General features: G+C 43.6%; 1 protein-coding gene across 12 annotated transcripts in view; it reads right to left on the minus strand.

Annotated features, from left to right (window-relative positions):
* Positions 1-25529, minus strand: part of AMOTL1 (angiomotin like 1) — a 159022-nt gene that overhangs the window by 61147 nt on the left and 72346 nt on the right. For 10 of the 12 annotated variants that reach the window (XM_057747804.1, XM_057747802.1, XM_057747801.1 and 7 more), the window contains 2 exons: positions 12661-12807; positions 7233-8160 (listed from right to left, as the gene is read on the minus strand). In XM_057747804.1, the coding sequence (XP_057603787.1) occupies positions 7233-8160; positions 12661-12807 (1075 nt within the window). Of the gene's footprint in view, positions 1-7232; positions 8161-12660; positions 12808-13063; positions 13085-25529 lie in introns of those variants that run through there. The other 2 variants (XM_057747811.1, XM_057747808.1) reach the window with 2 other exon arrangements.

Raw genomic sequence — 25529 nt, forward strand, 5'->3', positions numbered from 1 at the left:
ACTCAAAACTCCTCATATCTTCTTTTCCCAAACCCACAGTCTTCCCACCTGGACCCCTTTGCTGGTGAAGACACAAGAGTCGTAAATGTTCACATTGAGACTAGACTCTTGGGTAAACCAAGATCAAAATTATTGCTATGCAGGATGCATATGGATAATCCTCTTGTTTGGAGAAACCACTCATTTAATGCATTGCAGCTGGAATTGTGTTAGATTTCCTGAGAAAGTAACCTGAACTTGACCCCAGCCTTTTGAAATTCCCACACTGCAGAGTCGCTTCTCACAATAAACAGGGCATTTTATTTGGCTCTTCCATCCATAATTCAGCTTAAAAATTGTACAAACTCGTGAGTTTTAATGCTGGTATTCAAAACACATGTTTAGCTGGCGTAATTTAAACAACACTCCCTGGCCTCTTTTTTGATGAGAACAACGCAGAGTTGTTCATCCAATAGCCTTAGACCTGGCTCACCTTTTGATGCCACAGAGCAATTCATTTTCATAACTGTCTAAACTGCGAATCGGTGCTTTGGAAACACACTTACTCAGAAAATCCTCCTTCCCCCTAGAGCCATTTCCAACTCAAAGTAAGATGGGACCACCAAACATTGTTTCTTGCACTACAGCGCATTCCAGACCTCACGCCCACCCAGAGCGTAAGACCTGCTCTTTAGCCGTATATTTACGCCCGTTCATGGTGTAAACTGCACTCTGGCTGCACTGTTGGACCGATGTGGGTTCTTGGGGAGAGGCGTTCTCTCTCTAATTTGCCACATGTGCTCCAGGGCTGTGTTCTCTTTGCTCCCGCCCTCCTCTGTGCACTGTCTTTTGGCATGCTTCCAGACAGTGGATGACTCTATGCTAAATAAAACCAAACCAGGAGGTTTTTCTAGGGGAAAATGCACAGTGCATTGTTTTAAGGAAAACATGAGCAATTTGGGAGACTGGTCACACCACAGGGTCCCTCCATTAATGCAGGAAAAGTTGAGCCCCGCTCGCCCCCCCACACACACACACAATGATAGGAAGGACGGTGGAGGTGATGGCTGGCCCGTGAAGAGAAGGAGCAAGCGTGCCCTGTGGAAGGGGATCCACGGCACCTCTGGCTCTGACGTCATCTTGTAAGAAGATGCTTGTATCAGCCCAGGACAGAAAGGTTGAGTCAAATGCCACCACTCCATTATAAAGTATCTATCTTTTATAAAGTATCTATCTTTTATAAAGTATCTATCTACAACAGGAATACATTCATAGATGAATAAACTATCAATAAACAGTCACCACTCTTCCCTCCGCTTCTGGGAAGCTAGTAAATCAAACCTCTATGCTGAAAAGCAAGATTCAGCCTCGATAAAGGGCAAAAAAGGCAATAGACAGACAGAAAGGGAGTGCTCCTTTCACTGACAGGAGTCATTTTTAGTCTTTTTCCCAAGCTGATACTGCCTGAAACATAAAAACGCATAAAAATCCCTAGAAGAGTACTTATCATCTTCCATAACTGAAACATTCTGCTAAACACAGGCCAAAGCAGGCCAGCAACTCCGCCCCAGTCCCCAACCTCCAAATGAAAGCAAACCAAAGGCAGACCAAAGCTCACAACCTACAGCTGTCAGTAAGGTTCAGTGTGCTCCTAAGTCTTCCAAGGTATCTGGAGAGAAAGGGCAACCGGGTCCTCCTGAAAAAAAACAGGGGGGCAGAACACTGGCTGGACATCAGGTGTGACATATAAATCTGAATAGAAATTCACTGGCTAAGGGACACCAACTAAACCCAGAAAACTTTCGCAGTGGTTGAGTGTTTACACTCATGGGAGAGGCACGTGTGGCAGAGAGGTCCAGGCTTGCACCCCGGCTCCTGCACTTCCAAGTCGCGTGCCCGTGACTAAGTTACTTTAACCTCTCTCTCTGCGCCTAAGTTTTTATCATATCATAAAGCCTCATTTCATAAAAGGGGAATAGTCATAGTATCCATCCCTGAGAACTGTTGTGAAGATGAAAGAGGATGAGCCCCACAATGCTGGACACACAGCAGGCACTCGAAGGCTTAGTTCTATGCTACCACCACCACCTCTGCTCCATCATTACCTGCAAAGGGTGGAGATGCAGTTCTAGAAACTGGAAAATCAGAGCAAGTGTTTGTCAGGGAAGGCGGGTTTTAGATTATTCTGAAGCCATGATCATATGAACAAAAAACACCAAGCCAATTTTCAAAATCAAATCAATCTAACTAGTCAAATACACCCCCCCAAAATTAACTGCATTAATAACTGCAAATGAAAATCAAAAATTAACACAATTTGCCTGTTACATTAGCAAAGCTTTTGTAATTATAATGGCTAATGTTAGTTAAAGGGCAGTGAAACAGGCACTATAATGTTTTTATAAAGTTATCTGGTCTCAGAAGTCATTAAATGTTCACTAAAATTTACCTGCTAATTTCATTTCTAAATAATCATGCCTAAAGAAGTAAACCAAAATATGGAAAATGCGATATGCATGATGATGGCCTCTACACTATTTATAGAGGAAACAATGTAAATGATATACTTTGTGAAATATTACGCAGCAACAGAAAGGATGGTTGTGAAAACAAACTGTAGGAAAAAGCTTGTAATACAGTACTATTTAAAAAAAGCTGAGATACTAAATTGAATATAATCTATGATTATAATGTGTAAAAAAATTAATGTGTACAGGAAAAATGTTAACAGTGGTTGTATTACGAAAGTAGGATACTTTAAGTAATTTTTTAACACCTTAACACTTTTGGAAATATGGACAGATTTCTTTGGAAAACAAACATGCATCTGACAAATGTGCTCCAAACTACTTTGATAAAAATCAGATCATCCACCAGTACTCATTCGTGCATTCACTTCCATTAACGGTGCAGACTGCATAAGCCAAGTCACGATTTCTGGAAGTGCTCTGTTTCCACGAAATGTGTCGGAGTTAATATCCAAATTCTTCCTTTTATTTTTTTTTTTAAAGTCTAATTCTCTGTAGAACAACCCGTCCAGTTCTCACCTTGTCCTCATTTATATCCATTTCCACTTTCAGGATGAAGGAAAAGGAAGATGGGGCAGGAACAAAACCAGAGCCTCTAGCCATGGCTGCTCACGGTCCCTGGAGGTCCCCACCAGCCACCTCAGTAGGGCCAGGTGGCCCTAATCCCTCCATCTCCCCCGCCTCAGTAGTGCCCTCATGAAAAAGGCCAAGATGTGCAAGTCAAGCAGGCCGTGACTGGTGGCCTCTCCACGGGGTTTCCCACAAATGGAAACCAGAACCCGCCACTTATGGCCCATCGTTAGCAGATCAGAGCAGGTGAGAGAATTTGTGAGCTACGGTGAGTCAGTATTGAAGGCAAGAACTGCAAGTTCTTACTCCTCTTAAGCTCTATGCTCTTTAGACCTTTCCATCTCTAAGCAAAGAGTAGTGAAGTCTTGATAGCGTGACGGGTGGGATCAGAGCACTGAATATTCACACCATACTGAGCCCATTTTTGCAGCACAAAGCCAGGACATGGACCCAGTGATCTCAGTCAGAGGCCTCTCTGAATCAGAGGAGTCTATGATGTATTGACTTAACAACCTGCAACTTCCCAAACCATCACTATTAATGACATTTAATAGTTTGTCTTTAATAGTGCTTAACTGATAACCCATTAAGCACAAGCGAAAGTGTCAGTGAAATTAAAAGGAGCCCTGCTCTTCTCGTGGGTCAAAGACAACTTGAACATCACATACTGCTGAACTTCAGATTCAACCCGTGGAGCTCAGGCCACACTGAAGGTGTCTGAAGCAAGGCCGGTGTGGATGCAACTTTGTTTACCCTGCCGGCCAAAGGCTGCACTGCTGGAGCCATGCTGGCTAGCCACGGCCGGGCTCACAAAGGCACCTTGTAGCTCTGTGGCCCGGCCTCAATGGCCTGTCTGTTACGTCTTCTGGATATTTTGATGTGTCATGTGGACCCAGCTGCCAAGCCTGGCAATCAGCTCAAATCCTTCATACATTTCTTCTTTTTGATGTCATAACTTTGAGACAAATGACGCCACCCACCAATAACTAGGTAGCCCTCCAGGAAGAGCTTCCTTCCTCCCCTTACCGTGTCTCCCACTCATAGCACACCTACTGCCAAATGATCCACTTTACGCACTGCGGTTTAACAAAGAATAAAGCCAAGCAGGAGGAAGGAGACTTCATCTGGGGATACTTTCACTTTCTCCCAGGCTCTAGAGGCTGAGTTAAATGATTAGGAAAAAACGGGAACTATGACAAACCAAACTCTGATATGATTCTGGGGTAAACATCATGGATTATTTAATTGTGGCAAATCAATGCGCTAGACTTGAAGCCTGATTTTTCCTCTTCAAACCTGATAGTTTTCAAGTTTAAATTTCTCCTCGGCTTAAGGAACCATAAAAGGGTAAGAATAAGAGCCTTCCCAGGCCCCATCTTGATTCTGTAGTGGGGTCAGACTGTGCCCACAGAGTTCTGCTGGCTGTCAGGGACCTAAAGGTTGGTACACTGCATCAGAGCTGCCATCCTCCACCTAATGCAGGGAAATGTGTCAGCAGCTGGGAAGGAAGTGGCGGGCCGATCGGCCAGCTCCCTCTCTCTGCCAAGGCCCAGTCACTCCCTTTTCGGAAGATGTACAGCCAAATTATGCCCTGCACACAGCCACTAGGGTTGCACGGGGAAATCTCAGCTCATTTGATTTTGAAACAGATAAATAAAGCCTTTGGTGAGAATGAAGACACATCCATCATAGGCAGTGACCACTTGTCTCCTCTTCCCATGCTCCACACTCTCCCTGTGTTTCTCCCTCAGAAACATCTAAATGCTGGAGATTCCCAAATGTGGATCTCCAGACTGATTTCTCTCCTGAGGGCTTGTTTTCCAACTGCCTTATTTCCAACTGCCCTATTATTCCTTAATGTCCACATCTAATCAGTCGTTAAATGATGTCAATTCTATTTCTCTTAGCACATAAGGCTCCCCTATACCAACAGCCTCAAACCTAGGCGACCCTCACCAAGTCTTATCTGGACCATTGACCCAGTCCCTGAGGCCCTCTTGGCCTCCAGTCTCCCCTTCCTCTAACTCATCCTTCACTGCCATTAAAGTCAGCCTAGTAAACATCAACATAGTCTACTTAAAAACACTGGTTCTCCTAACTGTTTATGGATAAATTCTAAACTCTTTAGTATGACTCAAAGATCTTCACCAACTGGTCTCAACTTCTCTGTCCAAACACATCTTCTGCAACTTCTTACCCCACCAGCACTCTGCGCTGTTGCAGCTCATGCCAGACAAAACCTCCAAAGCTGGACTTCCCTGGTGGCACAGTGGTTAATAAGCCACCTGCCAAAGCACGGGACAGGGGTTCAATGCCTGGTCCGGGAAGACCTCACATGCCGTAGAGCAACTAAGCCCATGCGCCACAACTACTGAAGCCCATGCACCTAGAGCCCATGCTCTGCAACAAGAAGAAGCCACTGCAATGAGAAGCCCGTGCACCGCAACGAGTAGCCCCCGCTTGCCGCAACTAGAGAAAGCCTGCACGCAGCAACGAAGACCCAACACAGCCAAAAAATAAATTAAAAACAAACATACAAACAAACAAAACCCTCCAAAGCTTTTCATCTGAAGAAGTGGCATCTCCCCTGCATAGTACCTCCTACTACTTCACCTCTACCCCACAACTCTTATTTATTCTTCAAGACCCAACTCAAATGTCACCTCCTCTGTGAAGCTCTCTCCCCAGCCCTACAGCTGTGAGTCATACTACCCTCCGTGGTCCCCTAATGCTCTCCGCATATTTCTATCCTAAAACAGCACACTGCACCGCGAGGATCTGTGAAGATGCTGGTTTCCTCCAAGACGATGCTGGAAGGACCTTGAGGGTAGGAAGCATATCTTTATCTCTGAAGCAAGTACAGGGCTGCACAGAGTACACATTTGGTAAGGGCTGTTGAATCCATCAGTCAGCTGCAGGAGGAATTAGGGCAATGGAGGGAAAAGGTTTTGAAAGTCAGGATACTTGAGTCTCGCTCCAGTCGCCTCAGAGTCATGGACCGTGGGAATTTAGTTTCTCACCAGTTGACTGAGGGGGTGGGACTATATGATTTCTATGGTCCCTGTAATTTCCCTGTTCTAGAATTCAGACTGCATTTTCCTTTAAAATCTGCAATGAAAAAAACTCTGTAAAACCCCCTGGTAATAATACGCTCCAGGAGTCTGGACACTCTCCACAAAGCCAGCCGGGAAAAGTGCGGCTCCGCCAAGGCCACTGGGCTGAGCCCCCCAGGACGGCAAGCAGCGGGGGCTCCTCCCCCACGCTCATAAAGCCCCAACGGCCTTCTCTCACCTTTGGACAAAATACCCAATTGCCTTCTTTTCCGTTTCACTCTACATATTTTGGCCAAAATGCTGCTTATTAGACATTATGCACAAGAAAATAACAATGACAAAAACCTAACACACCTTGAATATAACGAGCACTAAAAACATGAGTGAAACCACGAGGCTCACTGTGGAAAACAGTACGGAGGTTTCTCAAAAACGTAAAAACAGAACTACCATATGACCCAGCAATTCCACTCCTTGGTCTCTATCTGAAAAACACAAAAACACTAATTTGAAAAGATACACGCACCCCAATGTTCATAGCAGCATCATTCACAATTGCCAAGATCTGGAAGCAACAAAAGTGTCCATCAACTGATCAATGGATAGAGGTGGGGTATGTATATACAATGGAATATTACTCAGCCATAAAAAAAGGATGAAATCATGCCATGTGCAGCAACACGGATGGATCTGGAGATGATCATACTACGTGAAGTAAGTCAGACAGAGAAAGACAAATACTGCACATTATCACATGTAGAATCTGATAAATACAACAAACTAGTGAATACAACAAAAAAGAAGCAGACTCACAGATACAGAGAACAAACTAGTGGTTACCAGCAGGGAGAGGGAAGGAGGGAGGGGCCATGTAGGGGCAGGGGATTAAGAGGTACCAACTGTTAGGTATAAAATAAGCTACAAAAGGTACAACATGGGGAATATAGCCAACATTTTATAACAACTATAAATGAAGTATAACCTTTAAAAATGGTGAATCACTATATTATATCCCTGCAACATTTACTATACATCAACTACACTTCAATAAAAAAATAAATTTAAAAAGTTTAAAGAAAAAACTTCTAGGCTTGATAATCACCTCGTTACCCCATACTCTGGGGGCGGCTGGTACCTCAGGACGGCCACTTCTGTCCTCGCAGGCTGGGGAGCAGGGTAAGGCTTGACCATCTCGTGGAGCATCCCCGGGTGCTGGTCGCTGTAGAAAAGTCCATGCTCCTGGGTCTTGCCAACCGGGGACATCATCTGCTTGGTCTTGAAGGGGTACTCGGGTGGAGGACCTCGAGGGTCCAGCACTTTAGATGCAGGCTGGGCTGGGGAGGGTCCCCCTCCCGCCTTGAAGCCCTTGCCACTCCCTGGGCCGGGGAGGTGCTGCTTGGCACCGTTCCTCTCCAACGACAGCTGCATGATCCTCTCGCTGAGAGAGCGGACGTGGCCCTGCTTGAGTTCCTTCAGCGCCTCGTCCTTGTGCGCCTGTCCGCTGTTGGCGCGGTTCACTGTGGGCCTGCCCTCAGTCCGCGCCTTCTGACTGGCGCCCCCGGCCATGTAGTAGCCGTGACCCACAGCCCCCTGCTGCGGCGGCGGTGGCGGCGGCTGCTGCCCCCGGAAGAACTGGGACTGCGCTTTGGCCTCCTCGTATGTGGGCAGTTCCTCGTTGTTCTGCTGAGGCTGTGTGGACCGCACCTGTTTCTCCATCACCGTGTTGTCCACCTGGTGTTCCTGACCCTGCGGCTCCTGGCGTGCCGACTGGTAGACCATTTGTGGGTCTTCTTGAGTGAGGTTTTCCGTGGAAGAAAAGCTGTTTGTGGGGTGGGCTGGTCCTGCACTCCCTGTGGCCTGGTGCTGAATGGCCAGCAAGTTCATGTTCTCAGTCGGGGTGCCATAGCGCAACTGCTCCTGGATCAGCCGCTGTAACACTGTTCCAGCTGCCGCATCCTCGGAACCTCTCATTTCCACCTCTGAGATCCTCGGGAAGTTCGGGGGGTGGAAGTTACAAAGAGGATCCTCAACTAGAAGGTAAACGTGGAAAAAAGATGTCAGACTGTTCCATGCACATATAGGTCTGGACGTACATGGTGAATAATGAACTTTCCGATGACAGAGGCATTTAAAGATTTCCAATACATCATCGCCCACATTTACCCTACAGTTTCTCAGGGAAGCGTCTCTCCAATTCAAAGTGTGTCTACTACTCTCCCCTCCCTTGCCTACTGCTTTCTGCTAGATCTGGCTCAGGCCTTCAAGCCCTCCCTTTCCTTTAAGCTCCCCACCGACCCCTTCTCCTCATCATATAAACAGGTCAAGCCTTTCCCATCATTAAAAAAAAAAAAAAAAGGAAAAACCAGAACCAAACAAAAAGAAACCAGCTTTTCACGGCTCTACATAATCCTCTAAGTGCCACCCCGCATCTCTCCTCCCCTTCTCTTCTAGCTGTCCTCAGAAAGTCATCGATACTTGCCATCTCCACTTCCCGAATGTTCCATCCACTGCCCTCCCTACCGCTCTGATCCGTAATCCCTCCCAGTGAGACCTTTCTGGCCTAAGCTTTCTGAAGCATCTGGCATGTTGGTCACCCACTTCTTGAAGTGCTCTCCTCACTGGGCACCCAGGTTGCCCCCCTCATAGTTCTGAATCTTGCTTCCTCTCCATACACTTCATCTTTGGCTCCCCTTTCTCCACCTGTCCGTTAAATACTGGTGTTTCCCACAGCTCTGCCCTGAGCACTCAGACCTCACTCGACAGACCCTCATCTCATCCACCACTCATCTGCACCTACTGACCCATGGCCTACCCACCTACAAACACCAGCCAATGGCCCACAGGTCCTCCAAACTCAACATGTCTTCCTCACCCCCCAACACCCACCCATCCAACCAACCCCTGTATCCCTGCCTCGTCTACTCTTTGCCAAGACAGAAAACTGACAGTTTTCCAAAATTCCTTCCTTACCCCCAACATCCAGTCAGAGCCTGCCTGTCAATTCCACCTCCGAAATGAAACATCTCTCCCAACTCTCCCCTCTAGTCCCCTGCCAGTCTCCAAGTTCAGCAACCACAATACAACCACAGGAGCCATTTTTAAGGAGCATATGATACACCAGGCATTGTACTAAACTCTCTAGTTTAGTCCACATGTAATCGCATGAGGAGGGCATTAAATCCCCCATCTTACAGATGAGGAGAGAGGTTTAGAGAAGGTAAATCACCGAGGTCGCAGAGGTAGGAAGAGGCAGATCCAGGATCAGACTCATCCCACAACGAAATCTCTGTTCGTTTCACATGATAAGCCCTTGGAGCCTTATACCCAAACCATCTCAACGGTCGCGTCGTCTATTTCTCTGACATTGGACTCTTTCCCACGTTCAAACCCACCCCCTCAGACTCCAACCTATCTTCCCCACTGCCCTAAAAGACTGTTCAAACAGGAAAATGTAATCATATCACTCCTCTGCACAAAATTCCTCAACAATTAATTACAGGATGAAACTGACATTCCATCATAGGGTGTAGCAGGCACTGCTTTATCCATCCAGCAACATTTCATGCCATCGCTGGCCCCCTCACGGGCAACCCCTTGGAGTTCAAGTTCCAGCAATACCCTAAGAACGTATAGTTCCCAGACATGCTGGCTCTCTCTGGCTTCCAGGACTTTGATCCCATTCGTCCCTCTCCCTAGAAAGATGCATCTTACCACATCTTTCTCGGGAAAGTCCTAGATGTGCTTTGAGTGATGGCTCTAAAGCTACCTTCTAATTAAAATCCTTCTTGCTGACCAGGGATCAACCCCAGGCCCCCAGCATTGAATGCTCAAAGTCTTAGCTGCTGGACCACCAGGCAAGTCCCTCACACTTTCTTTAATTTAGCAGAAATGCATGTCTCCTTTTATCTCCTACTCATGTGTTCTGTTTATCCTATTCAAATGTATGAATAAAAATAAATTTTTTCTCTCATAAAAAAAAAAAAAAAATCCTTCTTGCTGCAACCCAGCAGGCTTGAGCCCTCCTTCTCCAATGTCCAGGCTCCACTGCTATACCTCCTTTAGAGCAAGCATCACAGTAGATGGCAATTATTTATGTACGCAAGACTCTAAACTCCTTAAAAGCAAAGATCATGCCTCCTCATCTAGGTCTCCCTAGCACACAACCCAGTGCCTGCATGTAACGGGGGTCAAACATTTAACCAGTATAAGAATATCTGAGTACCATGAAATACATGATTTACTCCACTTCACAACAGTTCTCAGAGGATATTTATAGTGTTAGGATAGTAAAAATCCTACTACTTACTACTGGCAAGACTTCGAGCAAATCACTCACTCTCTTTGAGCTCAACATCCTCACCTGTAAATGGAGGGAGCTGAGCCAGCCCATCTCTAAACAGCCTTCGGTCCTACAATTCCATAAAAAGACACTTCGGTGTTTTTACATATACAGAAAACACATCATTTCCCCCCAAACCGTCTTTCTTCCACAAGGTTACCATTTTTCCCCCTATAAATGGCATCCTCATCATAAGAGTCATCCAGATAGAAATTTCAGATTCAATTTTGGCCCTTTTGTCTCCTTTGCTCCCTACATTTAATCAAGTGCCAAGCTAATTTTTCAGTTCACGATGAAATTAGGAAAAAAATGAAGGTGGTGTTATATGCTTACAAGATATATAAACACACACATACATGTGTATATACCTAGACACATGTCATTGGGTTTACTGTCTTCTTTTGGCAAGGGCTGCTGTCAAGGATTACATCCCTTTTACACTTTTTGGTATTAAAACATGAGAAAAGGTGACAGCCGCTGACATTTTGAGTATCTTTGTAACAGCAAAGACTACAGCCCCAGCTTCCATGCCCTCAGCCACTCCCTGGGTTCCAGTCCCCTAACCAGCTGCCCAAATGTCCTGAGCAGCATATCTCTTGCCTCTGGCCTCTTCTCCTTTCATTCAATACTGTACGTATCCTCTGTTTTACTCTACTAGAATTCAAGCACCAGAGAACAGAGAGTTTTATCTGCTTTATGTACATGTTGTATCCCCAGTGCCTAGAACACTACTACGCTGATACACAGAAAGCATTCAGGAAAGAATTGTGGGGTGGGGGGGATAAATTAGGAGTCTGGGATTAACATATATACACTACGGTACATGAAACAGATAAACAGCTAGGAGCTGCTGTATAGCACAGGGAACAATATTCAATATCTGGTAATAACCTATAATGGAAAAGAACCTGAAAAAGAAGAGATATACATAGATATATAGACATACATATAATTAAATCACTTTTCTGTACACCTGAAACTAACACAGCATTGTAAATTAACTATACTTCAATTTTTAAAAAATGGTTTAAAAAAAAGAGAATGAAGTAATTGCTGAGTAAAGAACTTTACAGACTGGTTCCTGAAGTTCAACTCTGATCAACCCCAAAATCACACCTCTGTGACCTCAGTCAAACTACTTGGCTTCTCTGAACCTCTCTCCTCTGTACAATGGTCAGGCTTCATATCTGCCTCACAAGACAGCATGTGGAGTAAATTCAAACCTATGCCTCACTTTCAGAGAATGTGTATAGTAACAGAGATATAAACCAGAAGTTCAACAACAAAAATTTTTAAACAACAAAAACAGATCACTGAAAATCCACATAAGAGAATTGCCAGATAATTGTAATAAGTGATGAACAAGCCTAGGAAAGCGATTAACAGTGTGGGTTGAGTTGGGCCATCACTCACTCTACAAATACCAGCTGCCAAACTGTTATATTCAGGCATTCTGACAAGTGCTGGGGTTAGGAGAGGAAAAAGGACAGAGCTTACCCTCAGGGCTTAATGAACAAGCAAATTCAAATAAAAATCAACATTTTAAAATAAAACAAATAAAAATTCAAATAAAATATATTTCCAAAGGAAAGTGATTTTTTTCGGATGAATAATAAAAGGAATGGAGTCTCATTAAGCATGAAAACTACTAAATTTCCTTTTCATAAGCACATTTGGCAAGAACCCTGAGATCCTCCTTTAAAGTGGTTTTTAAGATTCCTTCATGGTTTAACCAATCTCATAAACCCTCAAAAACAGGCAGGAAGTTTTTACAAAGGAAGAGGTTCCTTCCCGACTATAGTTTTGAATTTCTCTGAATTTCTGAATCATTTGCAAGAGGTAAAAATGAAAGCAGAGAAGAAAAAAAGAAATGAAAGATTCTGGGAAAGAGTACAAAAGAATATTTAGGAATTAGAGGAAAATTAGGGAATAAATTATATAATTATATAAGTTCCTGCATATTTAGGAACTCTCTCTGTTGAGAGAGTCACATATTACAGTAAAATAGTCTATTAACACCTTGTTAATGTTTAACAAACATTAAAAATAAGGGACCTACCAATAAAGAGACAATCAATAACCCAATATGCTGATTTTTAAAACAAGGATAGAAAAACTCATGCTAAAGAGCGAAAAATGAGAAACAAGTTCGTTCTGCTGTTCCAACACAAATGCCAGTAAAAGAACTTACCAACTTTTTCCCTGATGCTACTGTTTGCCTCCACCGTCAAAGATGCTTCATGCCTCCCAGAATAGAGCTGAAAGTCTGGGAAAAAGTAGTTGGGGTCTTCCAGAATCTGGACGGCACTACTGGGGCTGTAACAGGCAGGAGGGGGACCTGGGGGCAGAAAGCAAAGTGCACGTTAGTGCCCACGAAGTCCTCTTCTCCCTCCTCGCCGTGTGACTCACGCTAGCTGTTCTCCCACACACACTTCCACCGGCAGTGGCAACTCTGTCTTTTTGATTCATAAAATTCCAGAGTTACTATTCAGAATTATCACAAGTCTAGCCACCCACCAAAATGACCCATGAGGTCAAAATAACAATTTTCAAGACATGCTAAGCAAAGGCAGGGACCCTTTCACACAACCCACTTCCAAGGGCAGCAGCAGGAACACCGACAGAGATCAAGTCCCCTGCGGAACTGGACAAGTCACCAAGTTCAGAAAGGTCAAGGCAGGGGACAGAAAGGAGGGAGGCGGGGAGGCCAGAAAAGGAAAACTAAAAGGGGAAGGGCAGCTGTCTCTCGGAATACGTGAAAGACACAGGGAGGGGTGGTCATTGTGCCAGACCGCGTGTTAGCAAGGGCCCGTCCCAGCCCGGGACAGGGCGCTCAGCCCCACTCTGAGGGTTCTGGAGCCTCGTGTGGCAGTGTGAGCCCGGGTCAGGCGTTCTGGCCCTCTGCCAGGTACTGGCCTTTCAGCTCCCGTGTATCTGCTTCACACGAAAAGCAGGATGTGCGTCCTGTTTCAAGTACACGTGACGCTGTGTTCAATCCTACGGTCACCGAACAGGAGCTACCACGACGGCGACACTGACTGGGCATCTGCAACATCGTGGGAGCACTCAGCAGGATGGGTCTGGGCGGTCCTTCCTCTCTGTACTCATGTCTCTGCGTGGGCACCAACTGAAGGCTCTTTTTGGCAAACGCAACTTAGGTTACTCTGGGGAAAGAGTCATGCTATATTTTTTTTTTAATTAAAATCCCTGCCCCAAAGATAATTCCATTAGAAGAAAAATCAGGTTTTTAAGCCATCACTTCAAACAGGTCATTTGAAATTTCTTGCTAGGACTGTTACCTACCCATTTCCCATAAGGCCAAAGCTAGTAACAGGCAACTAATTATTCTGAGGGGCCGTAAGATGCAAGTTTCCTCATCGTCTTCCTGAGTTTCTCTACCTCAACCCATGACATAACATTTGCACGTGTGCTCACATGTATCATAAGCATGTTTAGACTGGAGAGAAAAAGAGAAAAAAGACTGACAACTAGAATGTTCATCTTACACTGTTACAATAAATAATGTAGTCGTGACTTAGATCTTAAGGACGAAGATAAACCGAGTATGGATGACATACTACATAAAGGTCAGCTTCAAATGACAGTTGGAGCGCCCGCGACAGTATCTGTCAGCGTTCTCTGTTCGGCCAACCTGCAAGGACTACCTTGGAGAGAAACTCAGCCCTTTCTGGGCCTCATCTTCTACATCTATAAATCTAAAAGTCAAGGCTAAAATTAGGAATCATCGATGGCCTGGATCCAAAGGCAAATCCTGGCCTGGCTTCTACTTCAGGCAGGTGGAAAACATCGGTGGAAAGTTGGAGAGACGCTCGGAGCAACCGCGGCTGCCTGTTAGGATCACCTGGGAACTCTGCCAAGGCCAGAGCCTCCGTCTCACCCAGACCTAGTCAATCAGCATCCCTGGGACAGGACGCGGGCACCTGCATTTTGGAAAGCACTTCCTATGATTCCCATGTGCAGTCACCGCTGAGGGGCCCTAAGCTAGAGAGAGACCAGTGCACACAGGCAAAGAAACAAAAAAACACAAACACACCTTCTGCACCCTCGGCCCCTCCCCCAGCAAATCAGAGTCAGGGAGGAGCTGAGGACCCACACACTTGAAGACTGTAGATAAACACAGATAAACAACAAGGACCTACTGTATAGCACAGGGAACTCTATTCAATATCTTACAATATATTACAACAGAAAAGAATCTGAAAAAAGAATATATACACACATATATACGTATATATATATATTACTGAACCACTTTACTGTACACCTGAAACTATACAACATTGTAAATCAACTCTACTTCAATTTTTTAAAAAATGTGTGGTGCTCTCTCACCCTGATCTGGGTCAGAAAGGCACATGCCAGCAGATTACACCTCTTTGGGCCCTACCATCTAGTTGTGTGACTAAAAATTTTAAATGATAACAGAAAGTAAACTGCCAATAAAACTGAGGCCTGCCTAAGAACATATATGTGTATACGTATGGGCGTATAAAGGAGTGTGTAGGGAATGTGTGTATGTATAGACACATGCTCTCAACATGGAGCCCAGGTAAGAACTCTGCACTAAGCCAATCCTCTTACCATGACACTGGTATAAATTGCTTTTCCACACCTTATCCAACAGCCTGCCAAGAGAGAGTAGGCTCCAGGACTCCAGGCCACAGGGTGCTATAGAGAGAGCAGGGCTTGAATGGGGGCCTGAGCACAGAGGGCACCAAAGAAGTGCTGCCTGTCGCCACTGCTTCTGCAGGCCTCAGTGCTAAGAAAGAGCTAATGCTCTTTGCGCATGCGCCCACGCACACAAGCGCACACACGTGCCCCTATGCAGACTGAAGGACAAGATGCCCAACTCCACACCGACAGTCACCTAAGACTCAGTGGCCCACACACTGACAGAGGGCTCCGTTCCCACTCTGCCTCCTCTCCTCGGAGGTGCAAAGAGAAGGTCCGCTGAGCAGATGATCCGGACAGACCCCATGGACAGACAGGTCCAGGAATCATCACTCCATTGGGCCAAGAGACAACCAAGTAAGCAATCCCAGCACTGCCACGCCCGAAAGGACTCATTTCACTTCCAGCTCCCTCACTTGTAAGACAAAGTAAAATGACAATAACGTGTATCACAGGGCCTGTGTGAGATTCCTGGGCTAAACAGCAAAAATGTAAGAGAGACACCATCCCCACTCCCACGGGCACATAGTCTTTCCCTTCCTATTCTAGTTCAGGATCTTCACTAGGAATTCCAGTAGCATAATTTGCATCTGTTTTCTTATGTAAAAGCACAGGGTACATATCTAACCAACAGGGTCAAGAGTCTCTGAAATCAGAAGCTGGACGTCAATCCCTGTCATGAGCAGAAACGCGGTTTTCGTTGTTAGCGGGTCTCCATCCCCAGGAATTAAGAGCTGTGAGAAACCACAGGAGACACCCGGATACCACCCCTACCCGGTGAGCACTGCAAGGCCTGGCTGGGGCCCAGGGCCTAAGTGACAGTGCAAGTTTTAGGGGAGTCCATAGCTGACCAAGGATTATGTTTCTGTGTAATCTGCAACATGAAGTTGCTTCTCGGGGCTTCAAAAAGATGATTTCCACACAAGGTTCTCTTGACTTAGTAACTTGCAATCACCTACTTTCAAACCAGACCTTCCTCTAAGGACCACGGCTCACACAGCTTTAGTCTGCATGGGGAAAGTGGCAGAAGTGAAAGAAAATCAGCCCAGGGTCCCCCTCTGGGCAGGGGGCCTGCAGTCCCTTGGGCTCCTACCTGAAGGATAACATTTGTTTGTGAAATTCTGCAATTCCAGTTTTAGGGTTCAATGTTTCTGCTTTATATTAATGATGACCCATTTCACCAAGAACAGTTCCTTTTTCTTTGCAAAAATGGCATGTCATATGTCAACAAAAAGAATCCTTTGCTTCTCTCTCTACGAGCATGACTGCTTTTGAATGGCTTCTAAAGCACTGAAAACTTCCTTCCCATTATGGTTTTATGCTCTTACTTTCTTTGTAACTGTCCAGAGGCCTTTAGGTAATGTGACCCTGAACAAGACTTTTTTTCCCTCACTCCATAGTAGCAATAACAAAGGCCTCATTGTTGAAGGAAAAATGAATCAAGGTAAAAGTGAAGTGAGTTTCCGGGGAGAGGTGAGAGGCACAAGAACCCTGGTCCCCTGCTCATCTGTTTCACCACCACAACAGGTTTGTTCTCTAAGATCGCATCCAGAATCCATAAACAGACCAACATAAGAGGCTGGGGAGTCTCCTTCAGGTATAAACACTGGAGGACATTCAAACTGTCACCCCACTATCGTCCCACACTCACACAGCTGGGAATCACCTGTCCTTGATTAGACTGCACTGCCAGCATGCCACTCCCTTGCACATAGCTATTTTGGCTATAGCTTCAAGTTCAAATTCTGTTTGGTTTTCAAGGCCATCTGTCTACACTCGGACCCCTCCTTTAGCTGTCAACAGCCCCACTGGTCCCCTCGGCATCCCAGCATCCCGTGAACATGTCACCCTCATACTCCAAGGTCCTGCTGGGAATGCCATCCTCTAGCTTCACACTCCATTCCCCAAGTCCTGCAGAGTTCACCCCAATACATTTACCTCTTCAGGCTACCTCTTCCTACACTGGCCCGCCTTCCACAACCACAGTGATTGTGATCGGAAGTGCACAACTGAGCACTTCAACATCAACTGTCTAGTAGCTTGCAGTAGTCATTTAATATAAGCTAGTGCATCCAGCAATCCCACTCCTGGGCATATACCCAGATAAAACTATAATTCAAAAAGATACATGTACCCCAATGCCCACAGCAGCACTATTCACAATAGCCAAGACATGGAAACAAACTAAATTTCCAGCAACAGGTGAACGGATAAAGAAGATGGGGTACATATATACAGTAGACTATTACTCAACCATTAAGCAGATGAACATATCTACAAAACAAAAACAGACTCACAGAGAGAACAGACTTGTAGTTGCCAAGGGGGAGGGGTGATGGGAGACGGAAGGACTGGAAATTTGGGATTAGCAGATGCAAATTATTATATATAGGATGAATAAACAAGGTCCTGTTGTATAGCATAGGGAACTATATTTAATATCCTATGATAAATCATAATGGAAAAGACATGAAAAAGAATACATATATGTATAACTGAGTCACTTTGCTATACAGCAGAAATTAAACACAACATTGTAAATCAACTATACTTCAATAAAATTTAAAAAAAAATATATATATATATATATATGCTGGTGTCACTGCCCTGGTGAAGCCTTAAGACGAGGCACTATACGTGTACTTGCTACTTTCTGTATAAGGTACATACATGTTCTCTTACTACTTGCTGACTGATGGAGAACTCGGCATATCCTCTGAGATCGTGTCACTGTGAAGTTGAAAGAGGTCCCTGCAAAGCCAGTTTCTGAGAGTTCCTGATGATTCCCTGGCCCTCTCAGTCCCCTAAGATGAGGAAGCACTTGCTCTTGCCTCTGCAGCTGGCAATGATGCTCTGGAACCGGGAGGCCAGACGCCTGTCCCCCAAAGCCTCCACTCGCTGCAAAAAAACTCCCAGGTGTCACTGCGCCAAAGTGCAAGACTTCCTGCCAGCTCCACGTAAGCCAAAACCACCTAATGCCTTGAAAAACAACTTCACTGTCAAGATTAGAATAACCTCCTCTAACTTTATGACAGAGACTTCAACCACAAGCAACAAAACAATTCTGTGGCTTCTACCTTCCTTTTCAAAGAGCTAAGAAATTTGCTGAGTGAGCCAGTGGCCTCAAAGTTACATGTAAGCAACCAAGCCTTCTGATTCTGCAGGAATGGAGGTTTCTCTGGGGAGTAGAATACCCTGCTAAGGGAGACGGATGCCCTAGAAACAATGTTTAGAGGGAACGTGGAGACCCCACGACCAGTACCTGAAAAATAAGGGCAGGTCTGTTCACAAACCCTCATGTGAAGCCAAGCTCCCTCCCTGGGGTAGCCAAGTCAACACTCTTGAACCTGAGGCCTGAAGGAAGCAGACAGGTCCCAGCACCCCCCTCTATGAACACCTGCACGCAGCACACAGTTTAAAAGGAAACAGGAATCTCCAACACCAAACTGAAGGCACACACCTGAATACGCCTTCTCACTCACTTTCCCCCAGGGAACCATTACCTGAAACCCAAGAAGTGGGTGGGAGGGGAAAGGAGTGGGGAAGGTTTCTAGAATTCCCAGGCTCTACAGGGTACTGGTCTTCCTGGGCATCGAACTTGAATTCGAATTCCTGGACCAATCCATCCATTGCAGAAAACAAGTAAAATATACCTATTTAATTTAGACTCTTTCAAAGTGGAATTTGTGATGAAAAACTTTATCTAAAGTTGTGTGAAGTTTAACTTTGTAATGCTTATTTAAAAATATCTCTGAGGTATTATCAGTGTGAACCAAAATGCAGAATGTATGCTTAACCTTTAAAGTAACAATTGAGTTCAACAGGGCAGCTGTGCTGGGAGCTATAAATAACAAAGAAAGGAGTAGGATGGTCCTTGGCTTTAGGATATTATGATTCCGTACTGGAGACCATGTGCACACAACTACCCAAATTTCACTGCAGAGTAAGTGCTCTATTAAAGGGACACAAAGCTTTGGAGGCTCAGGAGTAATTCCTTACTACCTGTTGACTGAATGAGGTGATTCGGAGCTGAAATGACAAAGAGAAAGAGACTCCTGAGCTGAACTGCAAAAAAGGAGGAGGATGTTAATCCACTTCAGGGTGAGGAGAGGATGCTAGTGAGAAAAGATGAGCCCGACAAGGGAAAGGCAATGCACAGGGACTGAGTCATCAAAGTGTTTGGTCTCTAAGTGATGGAGAATTCATTGGCGCTTAGCTATCGGTAAGGAGCAGGATAAAGCTGTATCTACAAACCCAGAATCCAATATTCAAAGGAGCTTTTTAAAAGCCTATAGAGTTATCATATGATTCAGCAATCCCATTCCTGGGCATATAGCTGGAGAAAACTCTGATTTGAAAAGAGAAAACCCCAGTCCAGAGAAAACCCCAATTTTCACAGCAGCATGACTTACGATAGCCAAAACACGGAAGCAACCTAAATATCCATCAACAGACAAATGGATAAAGAAGATGTGGTACATATATACAATGGAATATTACTCACCATAAAAAAGAATGAAATAATGCCATTGCAGTAATATGGATGGACCTAGAGATCAGCATACTAAATAAGTCAGAAAGAGAAAGACAAATACCATATGACACCACTTATATGTGGAATCTAAAAAATGAAACAAATGAACAGAAACAGACTCACAGACATAGAAAACAAACTTATGGTTATCAAAGGTGAAGAGGGTGGGGAAGTGATAAATTAAGAGTTTGGGATTAGCAGATACACACTACTATATATAAAGTGGATAAATAACAAGGTCCTACTGTACAGTACAGGGAGCTATATTCAATATCCTGTAATAGACCATAACGGAAAAGGATATATGTGTGTGTGTGTATGTGTGTGTGTGTGTGTGTGTGTGTATATATATATATATATGAATCACTTTGCTGTACACCAGAAACTAACACAACATTGTAAATCAACTATACTTAAATAAAAATAAATAAAAGCACTAGTACATTATTTTCATAACAGCACAGAAATGGAAAATAATTTAGAATTAGGTGGTTCAACTTTCAACTACTACCTATCATATTCCTGATAGGCAATTACCTCTCACTAAATACTAATAGTGTTGTAGAACCCTGAACTCACTGTGTAAGCCTTGGGGGCTGGGTCTACCTCCCATTACAGAAGCCAAAAGGTCCCCTCCCTGTTCTGGCAATTAGGAGGACCTCGGCCCAGTCAGCTGATGTTCCAGCCAAAGACTTTGAATCTTGAGGAAATGACACAAAAACAAAAAGGTGCTGATAAAGTATCTATGGTGACAGTATCCCCAGGAGTCCAGGAGCAGCGGCGGTGTCCATGGTGGCCGCCATCATAACAAGACAAGTAGCCTAGCCCTGCCTGGGTTCCCAGCATATCTTCACCTAGGTTCCTGCTCATTGTCTGAGGCTTCCCATTAATATGTGAGCTGCCGAATGTACTTCCAATGAACTCTCCTTTTGCTTAAGTTAGCCAAAGTTACTTTGCGCTGCATACAGTCAAGAACTTCTGATAGACGTATATACCATATACCGCTTACATGTGGAATCTAAAAAAATTATACAAATGAACTTATTTACAAAACAGAAATAGACTCACAGACATGGAAAACAAACTTACAGTTACCAGAGGGGAGCGGGGAGAGGGATAAATTAGGAGTTTGGGATTAAAATATACACACTACTATATATAAAACAGATAAACAACAAGGACCTACTGTATAGCACAGGGAACTATACTCAGTATCTTGCAATAATCTATAATGGAAAAGAATGTAAAAAAATAATATATATATTTATACATATATGTATACCAATCACTTTGCTGTATACCTGCAACTAACACAACACTGTAAATCAACTATATTTCTTCTTTTTTTTTTTATGAGCTGGGCCTTGCTACTTTGTTATTAGGCAACACTCACTGTTATTTTTTGAATGTTTATTTATTTATTTATTTGGCTGTGCTGTGTCCTAGCTGCGGCACGTGGGATCTTCCTTGCGGCATGCGAACTCTTTTAGTTGCGGTATGCGGGCTCTTAGTTGCAGCATGCATGTGGGATCTAGTTCCCTGACCAGGGATGGAATCCAGGCCTCCTGCATTGGGAGCACAGAGTCTTAGCCACTGGACCACCAGGGAAGTCCCTAAATCAACTTTATTTCAATAAAATTGTTTTTAAAAAGAACTTCTGATAGGTACAGAGACTTGCTTTACAAAAGAAATTGCTCTGACCTCTGTTCTAAGAACACAACGCTGTTTGTATCTTAAGTACTACATGACTTAGCACAATCTGCCTTGAACTACAGCAACTCATGTCTACTGTCCCAAATATCCTTTGCACAAAACCTAGAGAGATACTTGTAGTTCCCCCAAGTACTTCTCTAGGTTTTGTGCAAAGGATATTGGAGGGCCTTTCTCCCTATATGAGTCAAGGAAACTCTTACTGTGGTGCACACTAAATGCTAAAATATATACCCTGACTATCCAGATGTCTTTGGAAGCCCTCCTCTAGTGCCACTTCCTCTAAGAAATCATCTGTGTCTCCTCCCCCAATTATTTATATGCCATTCACCTGTATTCCCATCACATTTCATGCATATTTATGCCACAATATATTAAATTGCCTGTGTATTTAATTTTTTTTAGTTTTTTCTCCCACCATTAACTTATAAGTTGATTAACAGCAGGGACCGTGTCTCATTCACCTCTGTATCTCCAGTTTCTAGCAGGAATAAGATCAAAGTAGGTGCTCAATACATACTTACTGAACCCATGACTCATGCATACGTTCACGGTACCTAGCAATTTCTAGCACATAATGGGTTCTCAGTAAATATATATTAATGGAATTAAGATACATCTTTAAATAACCAATTACAAACATATTCCTAATTCTACAGAGCTTAACTCAAAGGCGAGCTGTCTCTTTCAAACTACTCAGGAGACCAAGGCTTGGTAAAAGCTAGTGGGGAAAAAAAGAAAGAAAGAAAAAAAAAAAAAAAGCCATCTAGTGCTAAAACAGGTTAATTACAAGCATGCTATGATCCAAATCCTGCAGGGGATTTGCACACGTTAGAGGTAACAACATCATAGGGATTTTGTAGCTTGAACACAAATTCACATTTAGAGAAAGGGGCTCTTTCGTCCCATTCAACCCCCGCAGCAGGCCCAGAGCCCTGGGACTGTGCCCTAAATGCAGCCCTTGGCTTCTGCTTCCTCACAGGTCTGCAAGCTGGTGCAGAGTCAGGAGACCTCTAAGGGTATCCACTGATGCACCATTAAAAAAAAAAAACAAAAAAAGGAATCATCCCAGTCCTACCACCCAGAGTCACAGGCAGTATACAATAGAGTGTCCACAATAAAAGGAAAATCATCTTTTAAATTTGCATTTTAATATCAAATCCAAAGGCTACATAAAGTATCTTGACTCACATTGCACATAATATCATAATTCAGATTCCATGCTGATGTATTTGTTTAACTTATCTAAAACTAGAAGTACCTGGACTTCTAGTTTTAGATAAGTTTTTTTAAACCACTTTATTAAGGTATGATTAACACATAAGAAGCTGTACATATTTAATGTATACAACTCGATGAGTTTGGGAATAAGATACACCGTAAAACCATCGCCACCATCAAGGTCAGAGACATATCCATCACCTCCCAAAGTTTTCTCCAAACCCCTCTATTATCTGCGTGTGTGTGTGTGTGTGTGTGTGTGTGTGTGAGGATGTATATATATATATACACTACATCTTCTTTATCCACTCATCTGTTGATGGACACTGAGGTTGCTTCCATATCTTGGCAATTGTAAATAATGCTGCTATGAACACTGGTGTGCATATATCTTTTTGAATTAGTATTTTTTTTTTCAGATATATACCCAGGAGTGGGATTGCAATGCATAGTAAATTCTAAGTCCTCTTTTCCTAATTTCTTATATTAATATTAGAGGAGTTTTAATGAAATGCCCTTGCTTGTGGATAATGGGGAAAGGCTCTGGGAAAGTTTCCTTCCCTCCATATATGCCTGCATAAATGCCAATATATATGAGGCAGATTTGTGTTATTTCTTATAAAAGCTTAGAGTAATAAGAGCACACTGCCTGCCAATCACCAGAACAGCAAGGCAGTTGATGAAGCCACCTTTCCCATCCTTCCATTTGGCCACATGTTATTTTCATGTTGGTGTCTCCAGTTTCACAATGAATTAAACCTGTGGTGTGTCAGTTACCCAACGAACATCTTAAAAATGTCACCTCCGAGCCCCCATGTCAGACCTATAACATCGAGATCGCCACAAGTGTGGACCAGAAATGAATTTTTTGGCCACACTTCACAGCTGATTTGAATGCAGAGTCAGGTTTGGGACACTTGTACTTCTCTGCCATCTAAGATCTTATACAACACATGAACTGAAAAGTTGTGGTAAACTGCAACTTTGTAAATCGATCACATTTTAAGCCAAAACATGTTAGGTTTGATGAATCCAAACAACGATGAACAATGAAAGGAGACAACGTTTCCTAAAACCAGCCAACCAATCTGCACGGACTCCTCTAAAGAATCCTTTGCATAAATTTGCTACTTCTTAATAAATTCAGATTTGAAGTCAATAGTTTTATTGCCCTGTATTTCATAACTGCTAACCTGAATGACTGGTAAGAGAATATGACTATTTCAGCTACATCTAAAATAATGATACAATAAGAGAGTGATTTACAAAAAAAAAAAAAAAATACATCTAATTCAACATGATGAGGAAAAGCCTGGGAAACTACCTTGCATATTATATGATAAAAACTTCTAAATCTGAAACTCAGACATCACATGGCCAACTATGCCACTAAGTCATGCAGAACAAGCAGCTATCTAATTATAGGGAAGGAAGGCATAGAAAGTAACATTATTGAGCACAACATGATACAAATATTATCGCAGATAATCCTCACATCTCTGAGAATTAGGTTTCATTATCTCCTTTTTACCTAAACAAAAACAAATGGCATGCCCTGGGTCACACAACTCAAAGCCTTACGGCTGAGATGCAAACTCAATTTGAACTGTTCCAGAGCACGCCACAGAATTTAAATGATATTTTAAAACACTTAGATATCTGTGATAGTATCTGGGTTCTTTACAACCCCTGTGAGTTACAAAGGGTCACGGGTCTGTGAATTCGATTCGCGGCAGAATGCACTATCACCCATTAACTCACATATCTACTCATTTATTCATGCCACAAAGATCTGTGACACTGAGCATCTGTCGGGGCAAGACAGCGCCTGGTATGAGGATGAAATCTGACAGGCTTGTGAGGGAGAGAGACGAATAAAGCAGAGGAATGTCCAATGGTGCAGACATGCAGTGACACAGGCAGGTAGATGGCGGCATGCAGCAATAAGCAGAGATGTAGAGTCCACGCCCATCTCAGAGCACACACGCTGGATCTACTAAGCTACACCTGCCTCCGTCCTCTCTTTCACCTGCTTGTGTGCGATCATGCACACCCCTTCAAAAGAATCTGTCGCGAGCTAGAGAGCTAGGTCTAGAAGAACGCACACACACTAAATTCATGAAGTTCACTATAACCCCCCCACCTCGCCCGAAGGAACTCCCAGTTTACAATAAAATAGAGGGAAATATGCTGCAAAATACCATTTCTTGGAGGCAAATCAACTAAGTACCTTGGAAAGAGGGCAGTGGAAGTAACCAAACACTGCTGAGAATTTCCTATGGGAAGAGCACTGTAACTCACGTTAACTCATTTCATCCTCCTAGCAGCTCTATGAGGATTACCTTCATTTCTCAAATGAGGAAACCAAGGCACTGAGAATAACTTGCCTGACAGTCACACAATTAGCAAATGGCACAACCAGGACTCAAGCCCAGCTGGTCTGGCTCCAGAGTCTATTGTCTCCGCCACTAAAAAAAAAAAAAAAGTGCTCCAACTTTTTGGTTTCAGGGCCCCTTTACACTTTCAAAAATGACTGAGGACCTAATAAGCTTTTGCTTCTGTGGATCATATCTATCCATATGTACTGTACCAGAAATTAAAGCTGAGAAACATTAAAATATATGTTAATCATTTAAAAACAATAAACCCATTATAAGTTACATAAAATATTTTTAGGAACACTCATTTCTAAAACAAAAAAACAGTGAGAAGAATGGTACTGTTTTATAATTTTGCCAATTTCTTTCATGTTTGTCTTAATAGAGGACAGCTGGATTCTCACATCTGCTTCTGCTGTCCATCTATCGGTACACGATTTTTAGTTGAAGTAAAAGACGAAAATCTGGCCTCGTTCAAATATGCAGTTGGAAGAAGGAGGAGTATTTTAACACCCTTTTCATACA

This window comes from Hippopotamus amphibius, chromosome 9 (genome assembly GCF_030028045.1).
Source record: "Hippopotamus amphibius kiboko isolate mHipAmp2 chromosome 9, mHipAmp2.hap2, whole genome shotgun sequence".
Classification (NCBI taxonomy): Eukaryota; Metazoa; Chordata; class Mammalia; order Artiodactyla; family Hippopotamidae; genus Hippopotamus; species Hippopotamus amphibius.